Source organism: Trachurus trachurus (genome assembly GCF_905171665.1).
Source record: "Trachurus trachurus genome assembly, chromosome: 2".
Taxonomy (NCBI): Eukaryota; Metazoa; Chordata; class Actinopteri; order Carangiformes; family Carangidae; genus Trachurus; species Trachurus trachurus.
The window spans coordinates 8,055,211-8,074,056 of record NC_139914.1 but is presented as its reverse complement, the minus strand read 5'-3'; the positions used below and the strand labels follow the sequence as shown (position 1 = coordinate 8,074,056).

The following is an 18,846-nucleotide window of genomic DNA, read 5'->3' as shown; positions in this document are numbered from 1 at the left end:
AAATGAACAGCTTATGTCTTTCTTAAAACATTTTACGTGAAGTGGTTCAAATCTTCTCTACACACAGATGTGCAAAGACAGTTTGAGCACATCTGGATGGAGGAGCTGTAAATGTCTGTTTGCAGGTTCACCGACACCGAGGAGAATATGACTAAAACCTTGTGTTGACAGATGACAGGTGACAGTGACTTCATGTTATTGATCAACTCTGTGTAAACTGTTGAGTTCCTTCACTGACGCTGTAACACCTCCTCAGTAAATCTGAATATGCAGCGACCTCCAGTGGCCAAATTCCACAACTTCCGCTGAAAGAAAAATAAATGTACAATGATGATGATCTGCATGGTTCAGACTCAATGGAAATCACCACTGATATGACAGCCCATAGTGGTAATATTTATTTACATAATGCTACAACAGAGACAGCAGGAAATCAACTGAGAAAACTGTGCCTATGTGGTCATTTAAGGTGTTTTATAAAAGACATTAGGACAAAGGAAAAACAGAAGGCAGAAAAAAAGTTAACAAGACATTCAAAAATTTTTATGGAAAAATACAAACATAAAGACATGAAAATAGACCCTATACAATCTTTGTTTTTGTCTGGAGTCATGAGATTACTAGGAGTGACCCTCTCCCTCTCTCTCCTCCCTTGATCTTGTTTCCCTTCAATTGAGAGAAATTAAACTCCATAAAGTTTTATTTACAAGATTAAACTAAGTGACGCGTTCTCTGTCTATCAATAGCGAAGCACCTGTACAAGTGAAGCGCTGTCCATGGTACTGTGACACTCGACCTCTGATCTGGCTACAAGCACTGATGCTCATATCATGGTCACACAACGATGAGACTTCACATTTTCATATGCCATACATACATGTTAATTCACAGTATAAACTCATACGCATCATCACTAGACTGTCCCCAAAAGTGGGACAGTGATGTTGTGCACACGAGCCTAATGAGTGAGATCAGGACAAGAATGGATGGAGAATCTCCTGTTATTCTGATCTTATGCCAACTGAAGAATTACATTTATTAATCTGGGTGTTTTAGCTCATTCCTGGAAAAAGACGCAAATGAGATCATGAATCAATGAGGAAAAAAACAACATGATTCGATGAATACGGTAGTCGACTAAAGACAAAATCTGATGAATTAGATTCTACCATGAAAATCCTAAATTGAGGACACCACTATGAACAGAGGCTTCACTTCTTTGATGCAGTTTGATCCGTCCGAATTATGACTCTTCGTAGGAAAGTCTTTTTGCGTTTGAAGGTGATGTCCTCAGGTGGCAACTGTTTGGCCTGTTCTTCTTTGTCGACGCTGACGTCCGTAGTCTCATCTGCTCATTCTCATTCTTGATTATAGGTGTTATGATCCTTCAGATTACAAACAAAACAAGACTTGTAATTATGTTACATTATGTGACACATATTTCTATGAAACTGCTAAATCACTGCATGATTCATGTGGATGAAGCTGCTGACTGTTGTACAGAAGTACAGATTCAAAATGGTTAAAGACTCTGAACCTACATGATCAGTCTGATTTAATCAAGTGCTGAAGAAACCGTAATATAATAAACATCAACAAGTGAAGAATAAAGAAAATGTCTTACTCGTGAACGTCTATCTTTTCTCTTTGTGGTGTCTTGATCTTCTCAGAGTCTGATCGTGACGGACTCAAGGATGTAAGGAAAAACCATGGGGGGGGTTCCTTGGAGTTTCTCCTCAGTCGATGTGAGTGTCTGAGGGCAGAGGATGTTATGATGTCATGTGAAGCCCTTTTGAGACAAACTGTTTGTAAAAACAGGCTATACAAATAAAATTGCCTTGCCTTGCCATGTGTTTATAGATGCTCTATAGTGTCAGTAAATCATCACCATAACAACAAGACAGATACTGAGTCTGCAGTTTAAGAGATTACCTGTTTTTACGTTTGAGTAGCCAGATGACGATGATGATGATGAAGATGGTGATGACAGCAACGACACAAACACAGGTCAACACGACAGTCAAACTGAAATCTGAGAAAAATACAAACATGTGACATGTAACTCTGAACATTCATAAAGCAGCTGCAGATTAAATGTGAATCATTGATCAATAAGTTTAATTATTATGTGATCATCAATCTGTGTCTCTGTGTCTGTGAACTTGTCTCTCACCATCAGCAGACGTCTGTTTGACCTCAGGAATCTTCATCAACACCTCTTTGTGAACAGAGAGGACTCGTGCTGCACATCCCACCTGTGCCCCGTTGTCAGGGAAACCTGACAACATAGCTGTAGTGTTGACAGTGACTGTACCATTGTTGTTGTTGACAGTGACAGTGTTGTGGTGTGAGAGGTGGAGGTGTGGCTGTGAGACATTCAGTGTGACTGTTGGAGCAGGTCGTCCTGTGGCCGAGCAGGACACAACTGACTCTTCAGAGGAGTTTGATTCTCTGACATGTAGAATGGGTTCATGCAGCTCTGCAGAGAAAAGACATTGAACAAACATCACATGACTTGAGCTGCTACAGACATGAGCTTCTGTCTGATCCTGTTGCTCAGCTTCTTACCATAGAGTTGGAGGCAGGTTTTACCAGTGAGAGCTCCGTCAGGGAAGGAGTTAAACAAGCAGAGATAGCAGCCTCCATCCTGCTCCGTGACGTTCCTGATGACTATGGAGGAGCTCTGCAGTCCAGCATCTTTTACCTCAACTTTACCTTTAAAGTCAAGATTCACATTGGAGCCAAAGTGTTCGCTGTATGTGGCAACGTCCTTCTTCCCCTCAGGTAAAACTTTCTGCCATGTGACCTGATGAACTTCTTTAGGTTGTAGGAGCTGACAGCTGAGACGAGCGTCTTCTCCCACTGCAGCCACCACAGTCTGCTGTGTCTGTATCACTGCTGTACCTGCAATGAGGAAATAAAAATACAACAGATGCAACACTGTGTGTTTGTAATTGATCGTCTTTCACATGCAGTACCTCATCATGTAATAGATAAAGATGTATGTGCAGAACACAAAAACCAATGAATTAAAAACAGCTGTAGTGCTACAGGGTTCTACATATGATTGTATTTGTTTGTTTTTTAAGTTTTTTTTTTTGTGGCGTTTTTGCCTTTATTTGATAGTACATAGTGAGATAGACAGGAAAGGGGGAGGCAGAGAGAGGGGGAATGACATGCAGGAAAGGTCTGCCCGACGCGGGATTCGAACCGGTGTACTGCCCCATGATTATATTTGTTAATATATCAAATTCACACAAATGCAAGATGAATAAAACATGAATATTAACATTGTTTCTATTTTATATAACATATAAAATGACATTCAGATTTACATATGATATTTCAGTATAGTCCTACATGGCATTTGCCACTATCACTATGAGTCAAGGCATCAGGTTAAGCACGTGAAACGTTTAACTTAAGTTTAACCATCAAAATAAAACATAAAATGTAACGCATAGGCCTATCTCACCTTCTGCAAGAAGGCACAGCAGAATAATCACATGTAGGCCAGCACCGCTCGACATGTTTCTGGAGAAGAGGCGCTGGTAGTTGTTGTTCTCCACAGGCGAAGCTCAGTCTGAGCGGTTGAAATCATGGATATATTGGTTGAAATGCGCGCGTTTCCGTTGGTAACACTTTCACTTTCGCTTGTCCGTACCAACGTCTAACTACTAGTGTATGCTACCAAATACACTCATAACATAACACATAGATGTATGAAATAAATGAACAGCTGATATCTTTTTAACACATTTTCAGTTAAGTGGTTCAAATCTTCTCCACACACAGATGTGCAAAGACAGCTGAACACATCTGGATGGAGGGGCTGTAAATGTCTGTTTGCAGGTTCACCGACACCGAGGAGAAAATGACTAAAACCTCATGTTGATAGATGACAGGTGACAGTGACTTCATGTTGCTGATCAACTCTGTGTAAACTGTTGAGTTCCTTCACTGACGCATAACAGCTCCTCAGTAAATCTGAATATGCGGCGACCTCCAGTGGCCAAATTGTGCAATTTCAGCTGAAAATAAATCAATGTATGATGATGAGGATCTGCATGGTTCACTTCAGACTCAATAAAAGTCACCATTGACATGACAGCCCATAGTGGCAATATTTATTTACATAATGTTACAACAGAGACCGCAGGAAATTAGTTAAGAAAACTGTGACATATATATACATAAAGTGTTTTATAAAAGACATTAGGACAAAGGAAAAACACAAGGCAGAAATGAAGTTAACAAGACATCTAAACATTTTATGGAAAATACAAACATAAAGACATGAAAATAGACCCTATACAATCACTGTTTTTGTCTGGAGTCATGGGGTTACTATTGAATAGGGTCGACCCCGGATAGTCAACGATTCAATGATTCGATTCGGAACACAACAGTGTGTGCTCGAGCACCGGAGCTCCTGGCTGGTTCTTTCTCTCCTGATGTTGTTTCCCTTCAATTGAGGGAAATTAAATCCCCAAAAGAGGGACGGTGATGCCGTGCACACAAGCCTAACGAGTGAGAGGAAAAGGATGGATGCACATGATTAGATGAACAGTCGACTAAAGGCAAAATCTGATGAATCAGATTCTATTATGAAAATTATGAACAGAGGCCTCACTTCTTTGATGCAGTTTCACTTGGCTGAATAATGACTGTTAGCTAGAAGAGTCTTTTTGGTGTCAGATGTGATGGACTCGGGTGGACACTGCTTGGCCTGTTCTTCTTTGACGACACTGACAACCGTAGTCTCGTCTGCTCGTCCTCATTCTTGATTGTAGGTGTTATGACTTTTCTGATTAAAAACAAAACAAGATTTATAATGTTACATGTTATTTGACACATAATCTCTAAAACTGCTTAATCACTGCATGATGTACATTCAAAATGGTTCAACACTGAACTTTCATGATCAGTCTGATTTAATCAAGTGCTGAAGAAACTTTAATATAATAAACATGAACAAGTGAAGAATAAAGAAAATGTCTTACTTGTAAATACGTGTCATTTCTCTTTGTGGTGTCTTGATCTTCTCAGAGTCTGATCGTGACTGACTGAAGGATGTAAGAAAAGCCATGTGTTAAATTGTCACCATAACAACAAGACAGATACTGAGTCTGCAGTTGAAGATTACCTGTTTGTTTGTTTTTTGAGTAGCCTGATGACGGCGATGATGATGAAGGTGGTGATGATGACAGCAACGACAGCAACGCAGGTCAACACGACAGTCAAACTGAAATCTGAGAAAAATACAAACATGTGACGTGTAACTCTGAACATTCATAAAGCAGCTGCAGATTAAATGTGAATCATTGATCAATAAATTTAATTATGTGATTATCAATCTGTGTCTCTGAACTTGTCTCTCACCATCAGCAGACGTCTGTTTGACCTCAGGAATCATCATCAACACCTCTTTGTGACCAGAGAGGACTCGTGCTGCACATCCAACCTGTGCACCGTTGTCAGGGAAACCTGACAGCACAGCTGTAGTGTTGACAGTGACTGTACCATTGTTGTTGTTGACAGTGACAGTGTTGTGGTGTGAGAGGTGGAGGTGTGGCTGTGAGACATTCAGTGTGACTGTTGGAGCAGGTCGTCCTGTGGCCGAGCAGGACACAACTGACTCTTCAGAGGAGTTTGATTCTCTGACATGTAGAATGGGTTCATGCAGCTCTGCAGAGAAAAGACATTGAACAAACATCACATGACTTGAGCTGCTACAGACATGAAGCTTCTGTCTGATCCTGTTGCTCAGCTTCTTACCATAGAGTTGGAGGCAGGTTTTACCAGTGAGAGCTCCGTCAGGGTAGCAGTTAAACAAGCAGAGATAGCAGCCTCCATCCTGCTCTGTGACGTCCCTGATGACTATGGAGGAGCTCTGAAGTCCAGCATCTTTTACCTCAACTTTATCTCTAAAGTCAGGAGTCACTCTGGAACCGTGTTTACTGTACGTGACGACGTTTTTCTCTCCCTCAGGAAAGATTTTCTGCCATGTGACCTGATGAACTTCTTTAGGTTGTAGGAGCTGACAGCTGAGACGAGCAACCTCCCCAACTGCAGCCACCACAGTCTGCTGTGTCTTTATCAAAGCTGTTTGACCTGCAATGAAGAAATGAAAAGGCAACATGCTTGAACTCTGTTTGTCTGTGTATTTGCAAGTGATTGTCTTGATATATCTTCACATGCAGTAGGCCTACCTAATCATGTGGACAGATGAAGACATGTGTATCAAATAAACCCATCAATTAAAAACAGCTGTGATAAGTTGTTATAAGGTTTAACATGTGATCATATTTGTTATATTTAATCTACACATGCAAGACGATAAAAGAACTTGCATATTAACATTGTTTCTGTAATACGATATAATACAATATAATATAATATATAAAGAGACATTAAATCATTCAGATTTACATATGTCATTTCAGTGATACATATTGCATTTGCCACTAGCACTACGAGTAAAGGCATTAGGGTAAGCACATGCAACATTTAAATTTATCCTTCAAAATAAAACAGGATTAAACGCATCTTACCTCACCTTTTGCAAGAAGGCCCAGCATAAGAATCACATGTAGACCTGCACCGCTCGACATGTTACTGGATAAAGGCGCTGGTAACGTTACTTGCTGTTCTCCACAGGTGAAGCTCAGTTTGAATATGGTTCAAAATTTACGTTAGGCTGAACTGTGCGCGTGATAATCAGAGCGATGTTATATCTATCGCTCTGGTGATAATGAAACATCCACTTATTGGTCAACGCAGTGATCCACTTCAACTATTGGACAGATTCAAATCATATCACTTTCACTTTCGTTGACTGTACTAACGTCACGGACCCCCCCCCCCCCCCAAAAAAAAAGGAAAAAAGAAAGAAAGAAAATAAATTGTAATAACTGGTTAGAGCCTTATGTTGATAGATGGGACACTGATATGACTTCATGTCGCCTAAATGCTGAACTCGTAAACTGTTGAACTGTGGTTGAACTCCTTCACTGGCGCCTCAAGTTCCTCAGTAATATCATAGGTACCTCCAGTGGCCATGATATGAAACTTCACCCCAACTTTTATGGGGTCAACAACACTGACAATAAACCTAAACCTTATATTAGGAACATCTGAATCTAAAATCCATTGAAAGTCATTCCATGAACAAGTCAACAAAACGTCATTTTCCTCCCAGGTGGAAAAAAAGTGAAGAATGTGCATAGGCTATTATAAATATATATATTTTTTTAAAAAGGGTCGAAGTTATCACCATCAAAACAGCCTATTCAGTCAATTAAGCTCCGTTTTATGATCTTGGTTGTTTTCCTGGTCCACTGAAGATATTTTGGTCCTTAAAATAAAACAGAATATTACATTTTCACTCACACCCTGTGAATATTCAGTTGATATGAAATAAACATCTTATTCTGATCAGGTAATGAACATAATGAACAGTTTAGACAAGTCTTACATGTTGTTGGAGGCCTCTCTCTCTCTCATCTCCAGGTTCCTGTGTGAGAGACTGAGGGATTCAATGACAATCGAAGATGTACAAACATGTATTAACTGTCATGGATTCAGACACTGGGTTAAAGACCAACCTGTTCTTCATGATTATGTTGAGCAGGACAGCAAAGACAACAGCAGCAGCAACACAACCAAAGACCATGAAGACAATCCAAGTACCAGCTTTAAGAAAAAAGAGAAGAATTGTTGATATTCATTCATGAAGCAACAACTGACCTGAGAGACCATCTGAACATGAACTTACTGAAGCCTCTGTGATCAGATGCTGATTCCTGATCAAAACCTGGAGGAGAAACAAACATCAGAGTCATAAAGTGATCATCAGTCTGTGTCTCTGTGTCTCTGAACTTGTCTCTCACCATCAGCAGACGTCTGTTTGACCTCAGGAATCATCATCAACACCTCTTTGTGACCAGAGAGGACTCGTGCTGCACATCCCACCTGTGTATCATTGTCAGGGAAACCTGACAGCACAGTAGCTGTACCTTGTTGTTGTTGGCAGAGACAGCTGTCATCTAAAATGACAGCTGTCTGTGTGGGCTGTTTATTTTGCCACAAGTCTTAAACTTTGGGATGTAAAGAAGCACAGCAGCAGCAACAGGAGGAATTAGCTACTCACATCAGCTTGATTTTACTGACAATTTTAATTTGTTTCCAGATATTGAATTTATTGTGACTTTGGTGCTTTTGCTACTGTTGACAACCACTGAAACATTCACAGTAGCAAAGTAGTATTTTTTTGTTTTGTTTTGTCACATTTTAGATGTGAAGCCTGTACTTCTAGTTTGCACCTGAACTCCCATGATTTGTTTTGTTTTTTGCATGTCTTCCAATAAATGTGAATAAACTCATGTCCCTGAAGCTCAGTATGAATATGGTTCAAATGTTGGTAGCGCGTGAAGCTGAAACATCCAGTCATTGCTCAATGTAGTCAGTGATCCGATTGTACTGGACACAGGAAGGATTTAAATCATATCACTTTCCTTGACTGTACCAACGTTTAACTAATGTAGGCTACCAATACACTCATGACTTAAATAACATAACACATAGATATATTAAATAAATGAACAGATGATATCGTTCTTAAAACATTTTCAGTGATGTGGTTCAAATCTTCTCTACACACAGATGTGCAAAGACAGTTGAACACATCTAGGTGGAGGGATTGTAAATGTCTGTTTGCAGGTTCACAGAGGAGAAAATAACTACAACCTAATGTTGATAGATGACAGGTGACAGTGACTTCATGTTATTGATCAACTCTGTGTAAACTGTTGAGTTCCTTCACTGACGCCGTAACACCTCCTCAGTAAATCTGAATATGCAGCGACCTCCAGCGGCCAAATTACACAACTTCAGCTGAAAGAAAAGTAAATGTACAATGATGATGATCTGCATGGTTCAGACTCAATGGAAATCACCACTGACATGACAGCCCATAGTGATAATATTTATTTACATGTTACAACAGAGACAGCAGGAAATCAACTGAGAAAACTGTGACATATATACAGTATGTGGCCATTTAAGGTGTTTTATAAAAAAAACAGAAGGCAGAAAAAAAGTTAACAAGACATTCAAAAAAAATTATGGAAAAATACAAACATAAAGACATGAAAATAGACCCTATACAATCTTTGTTTTTGTCTGGAGTCATGAGATTACTAGGAGTGACCCTCTCCCTCTCTCTCCTCCCTTGATTTTGTTTCCCTTCAATTGAGGGAAATTAAACTCGGCCTTAAAGTTTTATTTACAAGATTAAACTAAGTGACAAGTTCTCTGTCTATCAAAAGTGAAGAACCTGTACAAGTGAAGCGCTGTCCATGGTACTGTGACACTCGACCTCTGATCTGGCTACAAGCACTGATGCTCATATCATGGTCACACAACGATGAGACTTCACATTTTCATATGCCATACATACATGTTAATTCACAGTATAAACTCATACGCATCATCACTAGACTGTCCCCAAAAGTGGGACAGTGATGTTGTGGACACGAGCCTAATGAGTGAGATCAGGACAAGAATGGATGGAGAATCTCCTGTTATTCTGATCTTATGCCAACTGAAGAATTACATTTATTAATCTGGGTGTTTTAGCTCATTCCTGGAAAAAGACGCAAATGAGATCATGAATCAATGAGGAAAAAAACAACATGATTCGATGAATACGGTAGTCGACTAAAGACAAAATCTGATGAATTAGATTCTACCATGAAAATCCTAAATTGAGGACACCACTATGAACAGAGGCTTCACTTCTTTGATGCAGTTTGATCCGTCCGAATTATGACTCTTCGTAGGAAAGTCTTTTTGCGTTTGAAGGTGATGTCCTCAGGTGGCAACTGTTTGGCCTGTTCTTCTTTGTTGACGCTGACGTCCGTAGTCTCATCTGCTCATTCTCATTCTTGATTATAGGTGTTATGATCCTTCAGATTACAAACAAAACAAGACTTGTAATTATGTTACATTATGTGACACATATTTCTATGAAACTGCTAAATCACTGCATGATTCATGTGGATGAAGCTGCTGACTGTTGTACAGAAGTACAGATTCAAAATGGTTAAAGACTGAACCTACATGATCAGTCTGATTTAATCAAGTGCTGAAGAAACCGTATATAATAAACATCAACAAGTGAAGAATAAAGAAAATGTCTTACTCGTGAACGTCTATCTTTTCTTTTTGTGGTGTCTTGATCTTCTCAGAGTCTGATCGTGACGGACTCAAGGATGTAAGGAAAAACCATGGGGGGGGTTCCATGGAGTTTCTCCTCAGTCGATGTGAGGGTCTGAGGGCAGAGGATGTTATGATGTCATGTGAAGCCCTTTTGAGACAAACTGTTTGTAAAAACAGGCTATACAAATAAAATTGCCTTGCCTTGCCATGTGTTTATAGATGCTCTATAGTGTCAGTAAATCATCACCATAACAACAAGACAGATACTGAGTCTGCAGTTTAAGAGATTACCTGTTTTTACGTTTGAGTAGCCAGATGACGACGATGATGATGAAGGTGGTGATGATGACAGCAACGACACAAACACAGGTCAACACGACAGTCAAACTGAAATCTGAGAAAAATACAAACATGTGACATGTAACTCTGAACATTCATAAAGCAGCTGCAGATTAAATGTGAATCATTGATCAATAAGTTTAATTATTATGTGATCATCAATCTGTGTCTCTGTGTCTGTGAACTTGTCTCTCACCATCAGCAGACGTCTGTTTGACCTCAGGAATCATCATCATCACCTCTTTGTGACCAGAGAGGACTCGTGCTGCACATCCCACCTGTGCACCGTTGTCAGGGAAACCTGACAGCACAGCTGTAGTGTTGACAGTGACTGTACCGTTGTTGTTGTTGACAGTGACAGTGTTGTAGTGTGAGAGGTGGAGGTGTGGCTGGGAGACATTCAGTGTGACTGTTGGAGCAGGTCGTCCTGTGGCCGAGCAGGACACAACTGACTCTTCAGAGGAGTTTGATTCTCTGACATGTAGAATGGGTTCATGCAGCTCTGCAGAGAAAAGACATTGAACAAACATCACATGACTTGAGCTGCTACAGACATGAGCTTCTGTCTGATCCTGTTGCTCAGCTTCTTACCATAGAGTTGGAGGCAGGTTTTACCAGTGAGAGCTCCGTCAGGGAAGGAGTTAAACAAGCAGAGATAGCAGCCTCCATCCTGCTCTGTGACGTCCCTGATGACTATGGAGGAGCTCTGCAGTCCAGCATCTTTTACCTGAACTTTACCTTTAAAGTCAGGAGTCACTCTGGAACCGAAGTATGTACTGTACGTGGCGACGTTCCTCTCTCCCTCAGGAAAGATTTTCTGCCATGTGACCTGATGAACTTCTTTAGGTTGTAGCAGCTGACAGCTGAAACAAGCATCTTCTCCCACTGCAGCCACCACAGTCTGCTGTGTCTGTATCAAAGCTGTTTGACCTGCAACGAAGAAATGAAAAGGCAACATGCTTGAACTCTGTGTGTCTGTGTATTTGCAAGTGATTGTCTTGATATATTTTCACATGCAGTACTTAACCATGTGGACAGATGAAGACATATGTGTATCAAATAAACCCATCAATTAAAAACAGCTGTGATAAGTTGTTACAGGGTTTTACATGTGCTCACATTTGCTATGTTTAATCTACACATGCAAGACGATAAAAGAACTTGCATATTAACATTGTTTCTGTAATACGATATAATACAATAATATAATATAATAATCATTCAGATTTACATATTTCAGTGATACATATTGCATTTGCCACTAGCACTACAAGTAAAGGCATTAGGGTAAGCACGTGCAACATTTAAATTTATCTTTCAAAATAAAACAGGATTAAACGCATCTTACCTCACCTTTTGTAAGAAGGTCCAGCAGAAGAATCACACGTAGACCTGCACCGCTCGACATGTTGCTGGATAAGCGGCGTTGGTAGTTGTTCTTCTCCTCAGGGGAAGCTCAGTTTGAATATGGTTCAAAAGTACGTTACTTTGAAATGTCATCCAATCAACGGCGCTCGACGGCGCAGTGATCCGCTCCTACTATTGGACACTGGGCATTTGAATCAAACACTTTCACTTTCGTTTCAGTGACGTAGCGTAATTCTGTAGCCTACCAGTTCATTCATGACTTGAACATAACACATAAATATGATGAAATAAATGAACAACTGAGGTCTGGACTAAAATAAACACATTCTCAGTTATGTAGCCTCAAATCTACTACATAGATGAGTATAGAAAGTTTGAGCACATCTGGATGTAGGGGATTAAAAGTTCGTTTGTAGGTTTACCAAAAATAAATAAAGAAAAAGACAAAGAAATCGTAATAACTGGCTAGAGCCCTGTGTTGATAGATGGTGACAGACAGATGAGACTGACATGACTTCATGTCGCCTAAATGCTGAACTCGTAAACTGTTGAACTGTGGTTGAACTCCTTCACTAGCGCCTCAAGTTCCTCAGTAAATATGAACATGCAGCGACCTCCAGTGGCCATGATATGAAACTTCACCCCAACTTTTATGGGGTCAACAACACTGACAATAAACCTTATATTAGGAACATCTGAATCTAAAATCCATTGAAAGTCATTCCATGAACAAGTCAAGTCCTCCCAGGTGGAAAAAAAAGTGAAGAACGTGCCTATTATAAATATGAATTTAAAAAAAAGACTGTACTGTACATTCAGTCAATTAAGCTCCGTTTTATGATGTTGGTTGTTTTCCTGGTCCACTGAAGATATTTTGGTCCTTAAAATAAAACAGAATATTACATTTTCACTCACACCGTGTGAATATTCAGTTGATATGAAATAAACATCTTATTCTGATCAGGTAATGAACATAATGAACAGTTTAGACAAGTCTTACATGTAGCTGGAGGCCTCTCTCTCTCTCATCTCCAGGTTCCTGTGTGAGAGACTGAGGGATTCAATGACAATCGAAGATGTACAAACATTTATTAACTGTCATGGATTCAGACACTGGTTTAAAGACCAACCTGTTCTTCATGATTATGTTGAGCAGGACAGCGAAGACAATAGCAGCAGCAACACAACCAACGCTGATGCTGATTCCTGATCAAAACCTGGAGGAGAAACAAACATCAGAGTCATAAAGTGATCATCAGTCTGTGTCTCTGTGTCTCTGAACTTGTCTCTCACCATCAGCAGACGTCTGTTTGACCTCAGGAATCTTCATCAACACCTCTTTATGACCAGAGAGGACTCGTGCTGTACATCCCACCTGTGCCCCGTTGTCAGGGAAACCTGACAGCACAGCTGTAGTGCTGACAGTGACTGTACCGTCGTTGTTGTTGACAGTGACAGTGTTGTAGTGTGAGAGGTGGAGGTGTGGCTGTGAGACATTCAGTGTGACTGTTGGAGCAGGTCGTCCTGTGGCCGAGCAGGACACAACTGACTCTTCAGAGGAGTTTGATTCTCTGACATGTAGAATGGGTTCATGCAGCTCTGCAGAGAAAAGACACTTAAACAAACATCACATGACTTGAGCTGCTACAGACATGAGCTTCTGTCTGATCCTGTTGCTCAGCTTCTTACCATAGAGTTGGAGGCAGGTTTTACCAGTGAGAGCTCCGTCAGGGAAGGAGTTAAACAAGCAGAGATAGCAGCCTCCATCCTGCTCCGTGAGGTTCCTGATGACTATGGAGGAGCTCTGCAGTCCAGCATCTATTATCTCCACTTTATGTTGAAAGTCAGGATTCACATTGGAGCCAAGGCGTTTGCTGTAGGTGGCAACGTTCTTCTTCCCCTCAGGTAAAACTTTCTGCCATGTGACCTGATGAACTTCTTTAGGTTGTAGGAGCTGACAGCTGAGACGGGCGTCTCCTCCCACTGCAGCCACCACAGTCTGCTGTGTCTGTATCACTGCTGTTAGACCTGCAATGAAGAAATGAAACCACAACAGATGTGAATTTCAAAACATATTATAAGATTCTTTTTTTTCTTCTCAGTTTTGGCCTCTCTGGGGAACCATATATCTTGCCTTTTAGAAAGGGTCCTGACAAATAAAAGAGACACACAGCTATTGTGTATGCCATGTCAGAGATGAGATGCCACTTAAAAAGGGAGTAGTTCAACTCATGCACCACAGTGTCTCTCAAAGGAGCAGTCCAATCAGGAGAGCGTGGGTGTTCAAATTTAAAACTGTTCAAAGAATGATTCCAGCACATAATTATCCATCCACATAAACAATCTCAATACATCATTTATGACCAGAAAACATGTGTTTGTGTCAGAGAAACTGTTGATTTAAAACACAACACAAATCCAACAGTTCATGATGATTTGAGCCCTACTGTATCGCAACATGGGACAATCTACAGTACTTCCTGTATTTAGTTTCATTTGCACCAACCTTGTAAAAAATAAAAAAGACAGGGGGCAGACTTGAGCATCTGGTTGTAGTGTTTATTCCGTTTTTCATTCATTTGCAGTTGTAGACTTTGAATGGTTAGTGTTCTTATTACAATCTATTGATCAACCATATTACAGTGTCTTAATTACCATTTATTTATCACAGAAGTGCTCTCTTTAAACCCCTTATTTCTTGTTTTGTATTAGTGCTGTAACTGTGCTCCTGTGAAGAATTGCTGGCCCTCCAAAACAAATCTTATTTTAGTAAAAGCTTCATATGTTTTTGGTTGTTATGAACAGTTGCAGGCAAAGAAACAACAGACGGTGTCTCATTTATGTCCAGCTTCACATGATTAGTGTTTAATCATGTGCAAAGCATGTCCATTAGTTAATTTTTACTTTAGTGCATTCTCAGTACATAAAAAAACAATGAAAAAATAGAAAATAAAAATAAATCCATAACGATAAACAGTACAAAAAGGAAGGTAAAAAATAATTACAACCAGCAAATGGTCATCAATACTCCAGTGGAATCATCATTGATATCTGTCCCTTGTAAACATTATTGTATTGAAGGTGATGATGCTGGACTGTTGGTTTCTTGATTTGTCTCAGGAGGCGTCCTTTTCCTGACCACACTGCTCCTCTGTGTGACCTTTGGTGTTCGGTGACTGTCTGTGACTGTCATTGAAGGCATGTGACTCATCTCCATGTCCCTGTGTGATATCAAAGTGATAACTCTTAAAGATGCACAAACATTTATTAACTGTCATAGACTCAGACAAAGGTGTTACTGTACACTGATTTAAAGACTTACTTGTTCTTCTGACTGTGTTTAAGCAGGACAACAGCAGCAGCAACAGCAGCAGCAACAACACAACCAAAGACCATCAATGCAATCCAAGTACCAACTTTGAGAAAAAGAGGAAGAAATTGTGATATTCATTCATTCAGCAACAACTGACCTGAGACCATCTGAACATGAACTTACTGAAGCCTCTGTGATCAGATGCTGATTCCTGATCAAAACCTGGAGAAACAAACATCAGAGTCATAAAGTGATCATCAGTCTGTGTCTCTGAACTTGTCTCTGAACTTGTCTCTCACCATCAGCAGACGTCTGTTTGACCTCAGGAATCATCATCATCACCTCTTTGTGACCAGAGAGGACTCGTGCTGCACATCCCACCTGTGTATCGTTGTCAGGGAAACCTGACAGCACAGCTGTAGTGCTGACAGTGACTGTACCGTTGTTGTTGACAGTGACAGTGTTGTAGTGTGAGAGGTGGAGGTGTGGCTGTGAGACATTCAGTGTGACTGTTGGAGCAGGTCGTCCTGTGGCCGAGCAGGACACAACTGACTCTTCAGAGGAGTTTGATTCTCTGACATGTAGAATGGGTTCATGCAGCTCTGCAGAGAAAAGACATTGAACAAACATCACATGACTTGAGCTGCTACAGACATGAGCTTCTGTCTGATCCTGTTGCTCAGCTTCTTACCATAGAGTTGGAGGCAAGTTTTACCAGTGAGAGCTCCGTCAGGGAAGGAGTTAAACAAGCAGAGATAGCAGCCTCCATCCTGCTCCGTGAGGTTCCTGATGACTATGGAGGAGCTCTGCAGTCCAGCATCTTTTACCTCAACTTTACGTTCAAAGTCAAGATTCACATTGGAGCCAAAGTGTTCACTGTACGTGGCGACGTCCTTCTTCCCCTCAGGTAAAACTTTCTGCCATGTGACCTGATGAACTTCTTTAGGTTGTAGGAGCTGACAGCTGAGACGAGCGTCTCCTCCCACTGCAGCCACCACAGTCTGCTGTGTCTGTATCACAACTGTTAGACCTGCAATGAGGGAATGAAAATCCAGTTCACAGTATATCCTCTATCAGATCATTATTGCATGTGCAAAAGTTGCAAATATTAATAAAAAAAACATGAGAAAAAACTACATAGTGTATATAGAAAATGATTAAACCTATTATACTCGGAGGATGCACATGTCAAAATCTCTCTAGAACTGGACAAAAATTACTATTCTTTGATGTTGAGATGCTAGATGAAGGATATTTCTTTGATTTTATTATTATTATTATTATTATTATTATAGACTACATTAGATAATTCCTGACAAAAACCAACACATTTAATTTCAGGATAACACAGACTTTGTGTTGACTGAAAATCAATCATTTAGGTATTTTGAGATTTTCTTATTGTAAAAATGTGCCAGTTGGGAACATTTTTGATTGATACAGTAAAGATGTTTGAGGGGTTTTCTTAATGTAGTCATAGTTCTCCTCAACTCAAAGCCAGAAGTTACATCCATGTAGCCTGGTCGCGCCCACACTAGTGACGTCACGCCTCGCAAAAGCGCTGCTGACTTCTAGTCTGGCCAACCGTGCTATTAAAGCAGATATCAGCTTCACGGCCGTTTCGGCTAATGCTGCGTTCAAGGCAGGCTTTTGAAACCGTAAGTTACAGCTTCAAGTCACAACTACGACTTGGTAGCGTTCCAGGTAACCCGTAGCTCGTGTTTTTACCATCCTGTTGTCTGTGAAAGTTCCCTATAACGGCCACTCGTAACTTCCGACCCGTGAACTCGTACCAGATCGAACTGGTATGACTTCACAGGAAGGAAAAACACAAAGTACGAGTTTCTTTGAACGCACCATGAGTTAGCAGCCCCCGCCCTTGTCAGGCATCAATTGGTCCTCGTGCTACGTCACCACATTCACGCGCATCCCTTGGCTGCACACACAGCCCTTCATGCTGTTCTCTCTCCTCATTGGATAACACTTGTATCCCACAAGGAAAATTTTCTCCTCGGGTTACAGCAGAGCAGAGTGACGGAGAGACTCGTGTTTAGGCTGAAATACTTCATGTAAGTGATTGCTGACGGAAAATAGGACTATTTAGGACTTATATTAACAAAAACATTCCACTGATATCTGCTTTAACTGGATTTCTGTCTCCCGAATTTTCGGGAACTCCACCCTCTTTTTCGAGAGCCAATCAACGTCGAGCCTCTCCAACGGCTCTGGGTAGAGGCGTGTTGCAGTAGAGCAGCGACCGGAACCTCATTGTAAACAGCAGCATGGAGCAGCGGACAAGAGCGGTGTGATTGGTTTAAGCTTCGACACCGCCTGTTCTGGCTTCGACCAATAGCAGACTGAGGCATTTGAGGGGGGCGGGTAAACCAGGTTTGAAGGATGCGCTTTGAGAAATGGATTCTCTTAACGTCTTGGCCAGACCCAATGCTGAGTATCAACATTGGAAAGTCGTGCCAACCAGGCTAACATCCATGTACAGCAGAGTCCTAAACACCAAGATCACATCCTCATTGGGAATTGTGGTCTCATTGTGGTTCTGGGGAACCATATACTGTATCTTACCTTTTAGAAATGGTCCTGACAAATAAAAGAGACATGCAGCTATTGTGTGTGCCATGTGGGAGACAAGAGGGCACTTACAGTAAAAAGGGAGTAGTTCAACTCAAGCACCGCGGTGTCTCAATGGAGCAGTCCAATCAGGAGAGTGTGGGTATTCAAATTTAAAACTGTTCAAAGAATGATTCCAGCACATAATTATCCATCCACATAAACGATCTCAATACATCATCTATGACCAGAAAACATGTGTTTGTGTCAGAGAAACGGTTGATTTAAAACACAACACAAATCCAACAGTTCATAATGATTATTTGAGCCCTACTGTATCGCAACATGGGACAGTCTACTTCCTGTACTCACTTCCTTTTGAATCAGCCTTTGTAAAATAAAAAAAGACAGAGGGCAGAGTTGAGCATCTGGTTGTAGTGTTTATTCCGTCTTTCATTCATTTGCAGTTGTAGACTTTGAATGGTTAATATTCTTATTACAATCTATTGATCAACCATATTACAGTGTCTTTATTACCATTTATTTATCACACTAGTGCTCTCTTTAAACCTCTTTTGTCTTGTTTTGCATTAGTGCTGTAACTGTGCTCCTGTGAACAATTGCTGGCCCTCAAAAACAAATCTTATTTTAGTAAAAGCTTTGTTTTTTGGTTGTTATGTTATATCAGATCTTTCAATTATGTGAAAGCATCTTAGGTGTAAAACACCTTGAAATGTGGCGTCATCACACAAAGGAAACAAAAGGAGAAGCGGTTCTTTCAGTTTTAACACAAAGAAATGCCACTGGCCTGGATAAATGTAAAACACAGTAATGTAGCAACTCTTTCTCACCTTTCTCAAAGACTTCCAACAGAAAAAAGGCACGTATAACTCCATAGTGTGCCATTGATAATGTTTCTGATACTCTCATCTCCTCTTCACAGCCGTTTGATTCAAACCGTCACTACCTGTGCAGGTCTCAACTGGTTCGGCAAGGTGGGCAGGTAAATGTGTGTGCCAAATACTACGTTGCTCATGAAG

The 18,846-nt window shown here is 40.6% G+C and overlaps 3 protein-coding genes across 4 annotated transcripts; all 3 read right to left on the bottom strand.

Moving 5' to 3' along the window:
* Positions 1 to 384: 384 nt before the first annotated feature.
* On the bottom strand, positions 385 to 12,037 carry LOC310996756 (nectin-1-like). Of its 2 annotated transcripts, none has more exons than XM_083986217.1 (6): positions 11,914 to 12,037; positions 11,152 to 11,490; positions 10,757 to 11,062; positions 10,513 to 10,615; positions 10,205 to 10,267; positions 385 to 1,385 (listed from the first exon to the last, which is right to left on the bottom strand). In XM_083986217.1, exons 1-6 carry the CDS (start codon positions 11,966 to 11,968, stop codon positions 1,244 to 1,246), a joined length of 1,008 nt encoding a protein of 335 aa, XP_083842343.1. In that variant the 5' UTR covers positions 11,969 to 12,037; the 3' UTR covers positions 385 to 1,243. The 2 variants fall into 2 exon arrangements, with proteins under 2 accessions (XP_083842343.1, XP_083842344.1); XM_083986218.1 differs by lacking the exon at positions 385 to 1,385 and adding an exon at positions 9,655 to 9,968.
* LOC310997515 (OX-2 membrane glycoprotein-like) lies at positions 5,143 to 6,614 on the bottom strand (the record flags this gene model as incomplete). The annotated part of the gene is made up of 4 exons (XM_083987233.1): positions 5,143 to 5,252; positions 5,383 to 5,688; positions 5,779 to 6,114; positions 6,560 to 6,614. 4 exons carry the CDS (start codon positions 6,612 to 6,614, stop codon positions 5,143 to 5,145), a joined length of 807 nt encoding a protein of 268 aa, XP_083843359.1.
* Positions 12,038 to 14,985: 2,948 nt separating the features above from the next.
* Positions 14,986 to 17,883, bottom strand: LOC310996779 (OX-2 membrane glycoprotein-like). The gene is made up of 6 exons (XM_083986250.1): positions 17,822 to 17,883; positions 15,933 to 16,271; positions 15,541 to 15,843; positions 15,425 to 15,463; positions 15,251 to 15,344; positions 14,986 to 15,149 (listed from the first exon to the last, which is right to left on the bottom strand). Exons 1-6 carry the CDS (start codon positions 17,874 to 17,876, stop codon positions 14,996 to 14,998), a joined length of 984 nt encoding a protein of 327 aa, XP_083842376.1. The 5' UTR covers positions 17,877 to 17,883; the 3' UTR covers positions 14,986 to 14,995.
* Between the last annotated feature and the right edge of the window lie 963 nt (positions 17,884 to 18,846).

What these genes read in the sequence shown, in the direction of transcription:
- LOC310996756 (XM_083986217.1), bottom strand. Translation starts at nt 11,968, where the DNA reads ATGTCGAGCGGTGCAGGTCTACGTGTGATTCTTCTGCTGGACCTTCTT. An exon ending in AACCTGCCTCCAACTCTATG is followed by an intron (nt 11,063 to 11,151) that starts GTAAGAAGCTGA and finishes TTTTCTCTGCAG; the next exon opens with AGCTGCATGAACCCATTCTA. An exon ending in GAAAAGATAGACGTTCACGA is followed by an intron (nt 1,386 to 10,204) that starts GTAAGACATTTT and finishes TGTAATCTGAAG; the next exon opens with GATCATAACACCTATAATCA.
- LOC310996779 (XM_083986250.1), bottom strand. Translation starts at nt 17,876, where the DNA reads ATGGCACACACAATAGCTGCATGTCTCTTTTATTTGTCAGGACCATTT. An exon ending in GTCAGGACCATTTCTAAAAG is followed by an intron (nt 16,272 to 17,821) that starts GTAAGATACAGT and finishes CCCTCATTGCAG; the next exon opens with GTCTAACAGTTGTGATACAG. An exon ending in AACTTGCCTCCAACTCTATG is followed by an intron (nt 15,844 to 15,932) that starts GTAAGAAGCTGA and finishes TTTTCTCTGCAG; the next exon opens with AGCTGCATGAACCCATTCTA.